The sequence below is a fragment of the Canis lupus genome, chromosome 2 (genome assembly GCF_011100685.1).
Source record: "Canis lupus familiaris isolate Mischka breed German Shepherd chromosome 2, alternate assembly UU_Cfam_GSD_1.0, whole genome shotgun sequence".
Taxonomy (NCBI): Eukaryota; Metazoa; Chordata; class Mammalia; order Carnivora; family Canidae; genus Canis; species Canis lupus.
Window position 1 is genome coordinate 28,499,871 of NC_049223.1, and position 13,177 is coordinate 28,513,047.

General features: G+C 38.8%; 1 protein-coding gene across 4 annotated transcripts in view; it reads left to right on the forward strand.

Annotated features, from left to right (window-relative positions):
* Nucleotides 1-13,177, forward strand: part of PRKCQ (protein kinase C theta) — a 173,574-nt gene that overhangs the window by 134,539 nt on the left and 25,858 nt on the right. For all 4 annotated transcript variants that reach the window (XM_038530178.1, XM_038530179.1, XM_038530181.1 and 1 more), the window contains 2 exons: nt 5,479-5,570; nt 7,065-7,127. In XM_038530178.1, coding sequence (XP_038386106.1) covers nt 5,479-5,570; nt 7,065-7,127 — 155 coding nt within the window. The remainder of the gene's footprint in view (nt 1-5,478; nt 5,571-7,064; nt 7,128-13,177) is intronic.

Here is a 13,177-nt window from a genome sequence, read left to right on the forward strand (position 1 = left end):
CAAGGTCTTTTGCCTCTCTTTGTAGACTTTAAAATCAGTTTGTAGATATCCACTGGAATAACTCACTGGGATTTTGTTTGGGATCTCACTAAATCTGTAGGTCAAGTTGGTAAGAACAGACATCTTGATAATATTTAATTCCTATTTATAAACATGGAATCTCTCTCCATTTATTTAGTTCTTCTGATCTGCTGAGGTTTTTTGAGTGGATTTTAAATTGTTTCATGTGACAACAGCTACCAATTAGCAAGCACATGCTGAGTGCTAACCCTGAGCCAGCTTTCTACATATATCATTTCATGTCTTACTCATGAAAACCCTATGAAGCAGGAACATTATTCCTCCATTTTGCAGATAAGAAGACGAAGCTTAGAAGATGTTAACCTCTTCAAGGTCACAAATAGAGGAAGCATGAACTTGGTTCTCAGTAAGGGCAAAGCCCCTGGTCTTGACCATTACCCTGAGTCTTGTCCTTCTGGGTTTATTTCTACCAGACCCAAAGTGGAGTCTTCAGTGGCAGACTTTTCTTTTTGAGAGTGGTCCTGCAGGGTTCCAGGTCAAAGGCTGGTCACCTTCATTCAGCTCTGAGCAACCCTCTTACAGCCATTTATGAAAGTCTGAGTCTATTATATTTGTATTTTCTTTTTATGACTGGCACTTGGGATTCAACTTTTAAAAGGTTTATCCATCCTTCAAAATGGGATTCTTGAAACACAAAACCTAGGACTGCATGGTTTGTATGTGTATATATTTATTATGATTTCATCACAGAGCCATCTCATTGGGCTCAGAGTGGACCCAAAAGTTCCCTGGATGAGTAGATTCCTGAGACTTCCAAACCCTCTAGAAAAGGGCAGCACCATCTAGCAGTATAACAGGTTTCCTCCATCCTGCCCATCCTAACTGGACCTCTAGACATGGGCTGCCCTTTTCCCTGTAAGCAGCACATTTTAGCTGGTAGTCACCCAAATCAAGCACTCCAACTGAAGCAAAATGCCATCATAAATAACCAAAGATGATCGATTGGCTTTTTTCAGTGCCCCTGGCTTAATATAAAGATGAGAATTAGAAGAGATTGTTTTAAAGGATTTATTGTAGAGACATAAAATATTTTAGTAGGATTAAGTGTGGATCCAGGATGCTATAAATCTCCATTACTATTTAATTAATAATCACTGTGATACTGTGGTCATCTTGGAATGCTCAAGGGAGTAAACAGTGATTGTGCCTATGATATCTTAGACTTTTGCACTGCACAGATTCAGCACCCAATCCTTCACACCTAGGTGCAGAACTGATTTAAGCCTAAGAACAGGTGGGACTACTATGCCCAGGGTTGTGTAGAAGTTAGGGTTGGCCTTTTGCCTCTAGTCCTAACTGACAATATATAAATTTTCAACTTTTATTTTTTTAAAGATTTTTTTATTTATTTATGATAGAAAGAGAGAGAGAGAGAGAGAGAGAGAGAGAGGCAGAGTCACAGGCAGAGGGAGAGGCAGGCTCCATGCCGAGAGCCCGACACAGAACTCAATCCCAGGACTCCAGGATCACACCCTGGGCCAAAGGCAGGTGCTAAATTGCTGAGCCACCCAGGGATCCCCAATTTTCAACTTTTATAGGAACTTGTAAGCTTCCTAACTCTTAAGAGGATCCCTTCATCTGAGCACTATTATAAATGGTCTTACTTTAAGCTTTTATATCTTTCATTCTTTCCTGAGTACCTAGGCGATTCCACTACTGTGTGCATATAGGCCATCATAGTTTTATGTTGAAAGGTAGTTAGAAGCTGTCCAATGAGAGCTAAAGGAAAGATGTGCTATTGATAAAAACAGATATGTACAGATTAGACAAATGATTAATCTCAAGTTATGTGTGAAACAGCAATGTTAAGTTAGGACTTCTGTCAGCAGAGTATTTTGGCCTATCCATAAGAAAAAGGGACCCAACTAAAGATATACAGAACTAGTAAATTAGATCAGAGGTCAACCTTAGAAAAAGCAGGACAACACTTAGCCTTCACTTGAACCACTGAGGTAATAGCCACAATATTTGGTTTCCCAGTAGAAGTGGCAGGCAGTGTATGTCACTGTCAGACCAGAACACCATCACTTCGTATGCCCCAGGGCCTTGGTTAGTCTCACATCAAAACTCAAAGGTTAATTCTGTTAAAAAATCACCCAAGTGAGGCTTTTGGGTGCAAATTCATGCACTGACATGTTAAATGTCTTCACACTTTAAGGATGACTAATTCTGTGGTTCATGAGGGCTCTCAAAATCAAGATGCTCAAAATGTCATAAATGTACTTACTGAAGAAGTATTGTCTCACATAGTATGAGTACCTCAGGCTCATTGCAATTGTAGTCACTTCTGATGCTCTAAACACAACCTGAAGACCACTCAGCCTTGCTTTTGGTGGCTGTCATTCAAGGGGGCCAGCTCTAATAACAAGCATGGCGTCTTCTGTTAGGAGCAATGTGCTAGCTCATCAGCTGTGGATTGAAACAAGAAAAATCAGTACTGGAAAGAAATAAGACTATACTTAATTGTAAGGTTTCTGAAGGCAGGACTGTGTTTCATCATCTCTGGTGGATGAGGCAGGAATGCACGTCCCCACTCACTCCTCCCATAGTGCCACGCTCATAGAACATGTTCAGAACTAAGTTTTGAATACATGCTTCCAAGTCCTGCCCCCAATCAGAGCCCTGATTTATATTCTCTACCATCCTACACACTATCAATTTCAATAGGTATACAGTCAGCACCTATTAAGTGCCCAACATCATCCTGTTGTTGGGTGGGCAAGTCCAATTGGACCCTTCCTCAGACTGCCCCATTTGCTGAATCATAGCATGAAAGTATCCCAAGAAATGTTACACATATGCCTCCCAGATGCCTCAAGCTTCTTGGTGTTCAGAAATGCTATAGATCAGCTAAATTATTTTTTTTAATTTTATCTAAATTCAATTTGCCAACATATAACACCTAGTGCTCATCCCCTCAAGTGCCCACCTCAGTGCCCTTGACCCAGTCATCCCATCCCCCCACTCTCCTCCCCTCTGTAACCCTTTGTTTGTTTCCCAGAGTTAGGAGTCTCTCATGGTTTGTCTTCCTCTCTAATTTTTCCCCAGTTTCCCTCCTCCCTTGTAGTCCCTTTCACTATTCCTTATATTCCACATATAAGTGAAACCATATATGATTGACTGACTTCACTCAGCATAATACCCTCCAGTTCCATCCACATCGAAGCACATAGTGGGTGTTCGTCCTTTCTGATGGCTGAGGAATATTCCATTGTATACATATACTACCTCTGCTATATCCATTCATCTGTCAAAGGACATCGTGGCTCCTTCCACAGCTTGGCTGTTGTGGACATTGCTGCTATAAACTTTGGGGTGCAGGTATCTCAGTCTTTCACCACATCAGTATCTTTGGGGTAAATTCCCAGTAGTGCAGTTGCTGGGTCATAGGGTAGCTCTATTTTTAAATTCTTGAGGAACTTCAACAGTTTTTCAGAGTGACTGCACCAGTTCACATTCCCACCAACAGTGCACATCCACATCCTCCCCTGTTTGTTACTTGTAGCCATTCTCATTGGTGTGAGGTGGTATTTCATTGGGGTTTTGGTTTGTATTTCCCTGATAGCAAGGGATGCGGAGCATTTTTTTCATGTGCTTGTTGGCCATGTGTAGGTCTTCTTTGGTGAATCTTCTGCCCATTTCATGACTAGGTTGTTTGTTTCTTGGGTGTTGAATTTGATAAGTTCTTTATAGATCTTGGATCCTAGCCCTTTATCTGATAGGTCATTTGTGAGTCTCTTCCCCCATTCTGTAGGTTGTCTTTTAGTTTTGTTGATTGTTTCCTTCGCTGTGCAGAAGCTTTTTATCTTGATGAAGTCCCCATAGTTCATTTTGCTTTTGTTTCCCTTGACTTCATAGATGTGTCCTGCAAGAAGTTGCTGCAGCCAGATTCAAAAAGGGTGTTGCCTGTGTTGTCCTCTAGGATTTTGATGGATTCTTGTCTCACATTTAGATCTTTCAACCATTTTGAGTTTATTTTTGTGTACAGTGTAAGAGAATGGTCTGGTTTCATTCTTCTGCATGTGGCTGTCCAATTTTCCCAATACTATTTATTGAAGAGACTGTCCTTTTTTCAGTGGATAGTCTTTCCTGCTTTGTCAAAGATGAGTTGACCGTAGAATTGAGGGCCCATTTCGGGGTTCTCTATTCTGTTCCATTGATCTATGTGTCTGTTTTTGTGCCAGTACCACACTGTCTTGATGATCACAGCTTTGTAATACAGCTTGAAATCAGGCATTGTGATGCCCCCAGCTTTGGTTTTCTTTTTCAACATTCCCCCAGCTACTCAGGGTCTTTTCTGATTCCATACAAATCTTAAGATTATTTGTTCCAACTCTGAAGAAAGTCCATGGTATTTTGATAGGGATTGCATTAAATGTGTAAATTGCCCTGGGTAACATTGACATTTTCACAATATTAATTCTGCCAATCCATGAGCATGGAATGTTTTTCCATCTCTTTATGTCTTCCTCAATTTCTTTCATAAGTGTTCTGTAGTTTTTGGGGTACAGATACTTTCCCTCTTTGATTAGGTTTACTCCTAGATATCTTATGGTTTTGGGTACAACTGTAAATGGGATTGACTCCTTACTTTCTCTTTCTTCAGTCTCATTGTTGGTGTATAGAAATGCCACTGATTTCTGTGCATTGATTCTGTATCCTGCCACACTGCCGAATTGCTGAATGAGTTCTAGCAATCTTGGGGTGGAGTCTTTGGGGTTTTCTATATACAGTATCATGTCATCTGAGAAGAGGGAGAGTTTGACTTCTTTGCCAATTTGAATGCATTTTATTTTTTGTTGTTGTTACCCGATTGCTGAGGCTAGAACTTCTAGTGCTATGTTGAATGGCAGTGGTGAGAGTGGACATCCCTGTCATGTTCCTGACCTTCGGGGAAAGGCTCTCAGGTTTTCCCCACTGAGAATGATATTCACTGTGGGCTTTTCATAAATGGCTTTTATGATACTGAGGAATGTTCCCTCTATCCCTAAACTTTGAAGAGTTTTAATCAGGAATAGATGCTGTATTTTGTCAAATGCTTTCTCTGCATCTATTGAGAGGATCATATGGTTTTGCCTTTTCTTTATTGAAGTGATCTATTACGTTGATTGTTTTACAAATGTTGAATCACCCTTGCATCTTGGGGATAAATCCCACTTGGTTGTGGTGAATAACCTCTTAATGTACTGTTGGATCCTATTGGCTAGTATCTTGGTGAGAATTTTTGTACCCATGTTCATCAGGGATATTGATCTGTAGCTAAATTATTTTGACAGATTTTTTATAAGTGATCTCAAGACAAAATTGGTTCCCCTGAAATAACCTAAATCCATTTAAAAAGTAGTCCTTGTTTTCTTTTTTAAAAAGCTGATTTGGAATTGTTTTGTTTTTTCCTAGGAAAACCTCTTTTTTGTGATGGAGTATCTCAATGGAGGAGACTTAATGTACCACATCCAAAGCTGCCACAAGTTTGATCTTTCCAGAGCAACGTAAGAGCCTTTTAAAGGGTTTGGGGTTTTTCCACTGTTCTTATCAAGTACTGAGTACCCATGATACCCACAGAATATTTCTCCCATGTGGCACTTTCCCAGGTCAGTGTAACCCTCTGGGGACATATCAAACAAGGTAACTATGTTCCCAATTTGTGAAGCTTAAACTAGAATGCATTTTGTTTCATTTCTTTGTGTTTTGAAATCAATGACTTAATTTCTTAAGAAACTGCCCCAATTCACCACACTTCTAAATAAACACAGAGGCAAATATTTGCCCTTTGAAAAGAAGTAGTCAAATGAAACACAGATCTTAAAAGGTGGTCATGGGGATGAAGCTTCAACTAAAGCTTTTAAATAAGGCTTTAACTAATGGGAAGCTCAATGTGAAGGCGTAAAGCATCTGGTTCCAGAGGCATGAGTATTAGGAAACCAGAAGAGGCTTTTACTCCTTGAGAATTACTCCTTCACCTTCTTTGGTGTCAAGTGAAATCGGGCAGGCTGCATTTAGCAGGTGTGAATTCAGCTGAGTCCCACAGAATCCCCTGCCACTCTTCCTCCTGTGGGCCTTGTTTCCTCAGTGATAAAACCACTGTGACATTCAGAAAAAAGAAAACTGTGCCACTAGGCCCACTTAAAAATATAGGTACATGCTAGCTTTCTTTGCCTGATGCTCAGTAATCTTCACTAGCCCCTAATGAGCACTTTGAGTAGTTTATGCTGAGCTGGGTTGAAAGATGGACTGGTCCTACCAGCTCCTACAGAAACTCTAACTGAAACGGCTTTTTGTCAAAGCCAGGGGCTAGCATACCACTAAGCTCATCACCTCCAGGAACCATAAGCAAAGTGCCCGGAGATATTTTAATGGGATTTCTGCAGCAGAGAAATCATCAGGCAGTTTTTGTGCTAAAGGATTCTCAGTCTGCCTTCCTCACTACCTCTGGAATGCCATCACAGACTCACTGTCTGCTGTGCCTTCAATGCCTCCCAGGTGTCTGTCATCACTGGATATGGAGAGCAGCATCTCACTCCTATCTTCCAATATCCTAGCCTCTGCCTTTGGGCTGCATTTCTTGCCCATAAACAACTCGGGTCTATGTGGAATGACTCTGAATGCAGGTCTAAGAGCTCTAAGCAGAATTTAAAATAAAAGGGAAAATTATTTTCCCTTAATACTTACACTATTACGTTTGATGTCCATGTGTGTTTTATTAGCAAAAAAATTAGTTTGAACATTAACTTTAATGTATAAAAATAAGCACTAGTACAGGTAAGACTAATTTAAGGTAACTTCTTTGTTTCAACCTCTCAGCGCTGGGGCTGCACCAGTAGAATGGATGACGTCTCCCTTTTGTTAGGACTGAATAAAGTGATGTACAAAGTTGTGTGTACACACGTGGGACAGTACTTGACAGAAAACTCACTATACAAAATGGGGATTTTATTTTGTTCCATTAATGCATCCATACTCAACTTTGATTTTCCTTCCTTCAGATTCTATGCTGCTGAAATCATTCTCGGTCTACAATTCCTTCATTCCAAAGGAATTGTGTACAGGTAAATTTTACTCTTTGGAAACACATACTGAGATATCTGGATTTCCCTATCCAGTTAATTTAGCCACTGTAGTGATGTGAAATGGTGAGTGTACTTTGGGGCAGGAAGTTCCATACCCATGGTGATGACAATCAAGTCAGAAACTCCAGTCTCAAAAGCAGTAAGGTTCTGATCTCATTTTGTTCTTTATTCTAATCCTGACAATTCTTCTCCCTCTCACTTCCACTTTTCTCCTCTCCTTCCATTGCCATGCTTTCTCTTTGGCATCTTATGGCTTTCTCGCTCTGCCTTTTTCATATTTCCTATTTTTGCTTGGGCCAACTAGAAATGCTTACTGAATGTTCTCCTCTTGGGTAAGGGAGGAGAACTCTCCCTTAAATACCCAAACACACCTCTGGAAACCTTCTTGCCTGTAGAAGTATATAGGAAGTCACATGTACCCTCTGTCATGAGTGTATACTCATCCAAACTGTCTCTATCCTATACCATCTTTTCACATCCTTCTTAGAGGAAAGCTATTTAATCTCCTTACCTCCTTTCTCAAAATAGAGTTGACATTTATTTAACATAGAAATCATCAAAAGCTTAGTTGTCTCATTTCTGACTCACTGAGGATAGAGAAAAAAGTAAAACTTAAAAAAATAAAATAAAATAAATAATAAAATAAAATAAAATAAAATAAAATAAAATAAAATAAAATAAAATAAAGAGCTAGACAGGAGGCTGACCAAACAAGCACAGTGAGAAGGGCATGTTGAATCTGACCTAAATGGAAGATGCAAGAAAAAAGGGGGGGGGGGGGCTCTAGGAGAGTGGGATTATGTGCTCTTCTGTGGCAAATGTTCATAACACTGACCCAGAGTCATCAATAAAGCTCAGTGGTAAGAGGGGATCCAAGATGGCATCAGAGGAAAACCCTAAACTCAACTCTTCCCATAGACACACAAATCTACTCCAATACATAAAGGAGCAATTCCTCCTGAAGAACTGAGCACCAGCTGGACAGCTTCTCCTCAATAAAGGATAGAGGCACAGTAATGACGGAGCCCCATCCCCAACACTACCAACTGCAGGGGAGGAGAGATGGCACTGAGGAGGGCCATGTAGACTTGCCCAGCTGGGGGCACAGTGGTTTAAAGGGCAACTAGACTCTAAGTGAAGGAAACCCATTTACTAATCCTAAAATGTCCACCAAACAGTGGAGGAACTGCTGGAACTCTCTCTCCAAGGTCAAGGGTGCTGGCACTGTTTAAGCTCTCCCTCCACCTTGATAGTGCAGATAGGAACAGGGTCCAGGCACTCTAGCCAGGCTGCTGTTTCCATAAGATCCAGGGTGCCAGTACCCAGCCTCATCCATCCCCCTAAGGCAGCCCTCCACCTGTGCCTGCCTCACCTCCAGCCATCGAGCTAAGGCAGCATAAATGCAAAGCACTCTAGGACACCCATAGTCATGCCCACTCCAGCTCCAGCCATCCTAGCAGGGCAAATTAATGCAAGTTGCCCTAGGACATACCAGCCTCTGTTCACTTTAGCTCCAGCCATCCTGCCAGGGCACCCCCTATATGCAGCATGCTGACCCATGCCCACACAACTCTAGCTACCCTATCAAGACCCTACCTATCAGTGTGGAGTGTCCCAGGAAACCCCAGGCTGCACCAACTTTAGCTCCAGCCATCCTGCCAGGGCAGCCCTAGTGCAGAATGCCCCAAGAACTCTTGGCCTGTACTTGCTTCAGCTCCAGCCATCCCTCCAAGAAGCTTTCTAGCCAGACCAACCCAGGCATACACAGTCCATACAGAGGACATTCCTACACAAAGTCACTCCTTCAAGACTAGGGGAGGTACCTTTTTCACCTAATTCATAGAAATAAACAAAAAGTCAAAATGAAGAGACAAAGGAATATGCTCCAAGCTAACAAAACAAAACTTCAGAAAAAGAACCAAACAAAGTAGAGATAGCAATCAGACAAAGAGTTCAAAATAATGGTCATAAAGATGCCACCAGACTTGAGAGAAAAGTGGATGGACTCAGTGAGACTTCGACAGACAGAAAATACAAAAAAGGAATCAAATAAGGAATGCAATAACAGAAATGACATATATACTAGGGGGAATCAATACCAGATTAGAAGATAAAGAAGAATAGATTAGCATCCAGAAAACAAAGTATAGAAAGCACTCAAAGCTGAACAACAAAAAGAAAATAGAGTCTTAAAAAATTAGCATAGGGGCACCTAGGTGGCACAGTCAGCTCAGGTCATGATCTTATGGGTTGTGAGAATTGAGCCCCATATTGGGCTCAGTGCTCAGGATGGAGTCTGCTTGAAGATTCTCTCCCTCTGCCCTTTCTCTCCTCCCGCCCCCCGCCATAAATAGATAAATGAATTTATTTCATTTATTAAAATTTCATGCCAAATAAATTTATTTATTTATGTGTTTATTTATTTATTTTAAAAGATTAGCGTAGATTAAGGGACATCTGTGAAACCATCAAGTATACTAACATTTGTATTAGAAGAGAGGGAAGAAGAGAAAAGGGGGTGGAAAACTTAATTGAAGAAATAATATCTGAAAATTTCCCTAACCTAGGGAAGGAAACAGACATCAAGGTTCAGGAAGCATAGAGGGTCCAAAACAAGATGAACTCAAGAGGTCCACACCAAGAAATAAAATAATTAAAAATAATTGAAATGTAAGAAATTAAAGAGAATCTTTAAAAAGGTAAGAGAAAAGCAACTAGTTATGTATAAGTGAAACCCCATAAGGCTGTCAGCAGATACTTTGAAGGCAAGAAGGCATGATATATTCAAAGTGCTGCATGGAAGAAACCTGTGATTAACATGGTTATCATTCAGAATTGAAGAAGACAAAGAATTTCACAGACAAAAGTTAAAAGAGTTCTTCCCCACCAAACCAGCCTTATAAGAAATGGTAAAAAGACTTCTCTAAACAGAAAAGGCCTTGAAGAAAATTATGAAAGGAAAAAAAATCACTGGTAAAAGTAAACATATAGATCACTTTTAAACCTAGTATGAGGGTTAAAATGTAAAATCAATTATATCTACAAAAATTAATAGGTCACAGTATAAAAATGTACATAAAATAGAACATAATATAAAACATGGAGGGGAAGGACTAAGAATGTAGTGTGTTTGCTTTTAAGTGACTATCAACTTAATATAGACTGCTATATATCCAGGATGGTATTATATAAATGGAGTTACCATGAGACATATATATCTATAATAGATATACAAAAATTAAAGAGAAAGAAATCCAAGCATAACACTAAAGGAAGTCATCACAAGGGAGGAGAACAAGAGAAGAAGAAAGAAATAGAGAATTACAAAAAACAACCAGAAAGCAATTAACAAAATAGAAATAAGTACATACCTATCAAATTACTTTAAATGTAATCAGACTAAATGCTCTGGTCAAAAGACAGAGATGCCTGAATAAAGAACAAGACCCAGTTATATGCTGCCTACTTTTTGTCATACTAATCACAAAAAGAGAGAGGACCCAAATAAGTAATATCAGAAATGAAAGAGAAGTTACAACTGACACCACAGAAGTATATAGCATTATAAGAGACTACTACAAAAAAATTTCATGCCAACAAATTGGGACAACCTAGAAGAAATGGATAAATTTCTACAAATATACAGTCTTCCAAGACTGAGTCAAGAAGAAATAGAAAATCTGAACCGATTATGAATAACGAAATTGATTCAGTAATCAAAAAATCAAATTCAGCAATACTTTAAAAAGATCATTCACCATGATCAAATAGGATTTATTCTAGGAATGCAAGGATACATAACTGCTAATCAATATGATATGCCACATTAACAAAATGAAAAATAAAAATCATATGATCTTTTCAGTAGATGTAGTAAAAGCATTTGACTAAGATCAGGAAATCAGGAACAAGACAAGGATGTCCACTCATGCCACTGTTATTCAACATAGTACTAGAATCAGACAGGAAAAAGAAACATTTATATTGGCAAGAAAGAAGTAAAACTCATTATTTGCAGACGACATGATACTATATGTAAAAAAAAAACCCTGAAGATCCCAGGAAAAAAACTATTAGAACTAACAAATGAATTCAATAAAGTTGCAGGATACAAAATTAATAATTAGTATATTAATATAGAATCTGTTGCATTTCTATATACTAATAATGAAGTATCAGAGAAATCAAGAAAATAATCCCATTTACAATTACATAAGAAAATACGTAGGAATAAATTTAACCAAGGACGTTAGAGATATGTACACTGAAAACTGTAATACACTGATGAAAGAAATTGAAGATGACAAATAAAAGGAAAGATATTTGGCGCCCATGGTTTGGAGCACACTGTTAAGATGTCCATACTACCCAAAGCAATCTGCAGAGTCAGTCAGTGTAATTCCTGCCAAAATTCCAATGTCATGTTTCACCAAACTAGAACAAAAAATTCTAAAATTTCTATGGAACCACAAAAGAACCCAAATGGCCAAAACATTCTTGAGACAGAAAAATAAAGCTGTATCAAACTGATTTCAAACTCTACTACAAAGCTATAGTAATCAAAACAATATGGTATTAAGACAAAAGCAGATACAAAGATCAGTGGACTAGGATAGAAGGTTCAGAAATAAATCCATGCATATATGGCCAACTAATTTATGACAAACGAAGTAAAAACTTCAATAACTGGTGTTGGGAAAACTGGGCAGCTACATGCAAAAGAAGGAAAGTGGACCACTTTCTCACACCATACACAAAAAAATCAAAATGGATAAATCCTTGAATTTTAGACCAGAAGCCATAAGACTCCTAGAAGAAAACATAGAAAATAAGGCTCTTTGACATCAGACTTAATGGCGTTTTTTAAATCTGACTCCAAAGACAAGGGAAACAAAAGCAAAAAGAAACTGTTGGGACTATATCAAACTAAGAAGCTTTTTCACAGCAAGGAAACCATCAACAAAACAGAAAGGCAACCTACTGAATGGAAGAAGATATTGACAAATAATATATGCAATAAGAGATAATTGCAATGTGTGCAATAATATCAGAAATATATAAAAAACTCATACAATACCAAAAAATAATCTGATTAAAATGGGCAAAGTACATGAATATTCATTTTTATGAAGAACACATGGCCAAGAAACACAAAAGGTGCTCAACACCCCTAATCATCAAGGAAATACAAATCAAAACCACAATAAGGTATTACCTGACACCCATCAGAAGGTCTAAAATCAAAAAGACTATGGAAAAGAGGATGAAGGTTCCTAAAAGAATTAAAAATATAAATACCATATCACCCAGTATTACCACTTCTAGTATGTATCCAAAGAAAACAAAAACACGAATTTGAAAAGTCACATGCACCCATATGTTTACTGCAGCATTACTTACAGTAGCCAAGCTATCAAAGCAACAGGACTATCCGTCAATAGATGAATTAATAAAAAAAGATATTCTATAAATATACAATGGAATATTACTCAAACATATAAAAGAATGAAATCTTGCCATTTATGAAATGTGAATCCAGAGGATATTATGCTAAGTATAAAAAGACAATGCCATATGAATTCATTTATACGTGGAATCTAAAAAAACAACCAAACAAACCAGAAACAGACTCATAATCGAAACAGATTCTTTTTTTTTTTTTTTAATTCATTTGAGAGAGAGCACAAAAAGAGGGAGAGGAAGAAGCAGCCTCCTTGCTGAGCTGGGAGCCCAATATGGGGCTCAATCCCAGGACCTGGACCTCATGACCTGAGCAGAAGGCAGACGCTTAACTGCCCGAGCCACCCAGATGCCCCGGAAACAGATTCTTAAAAGTGCTAGAAAACTGCTAGTTGCCAGAGGGGAGACTGGCAGGGAGGATCGGTGAAATAAATGGAGATTAAGAGGTACAAACTTCCAGTTATAAAGCAAATAAATCACAGAGATGAAAATTACAGCATGGGGAATATAGTCAACAATCTTGCTAAAGTGTCGTATGGGGACAAGTGGTGACTACACTCATGGTGAAC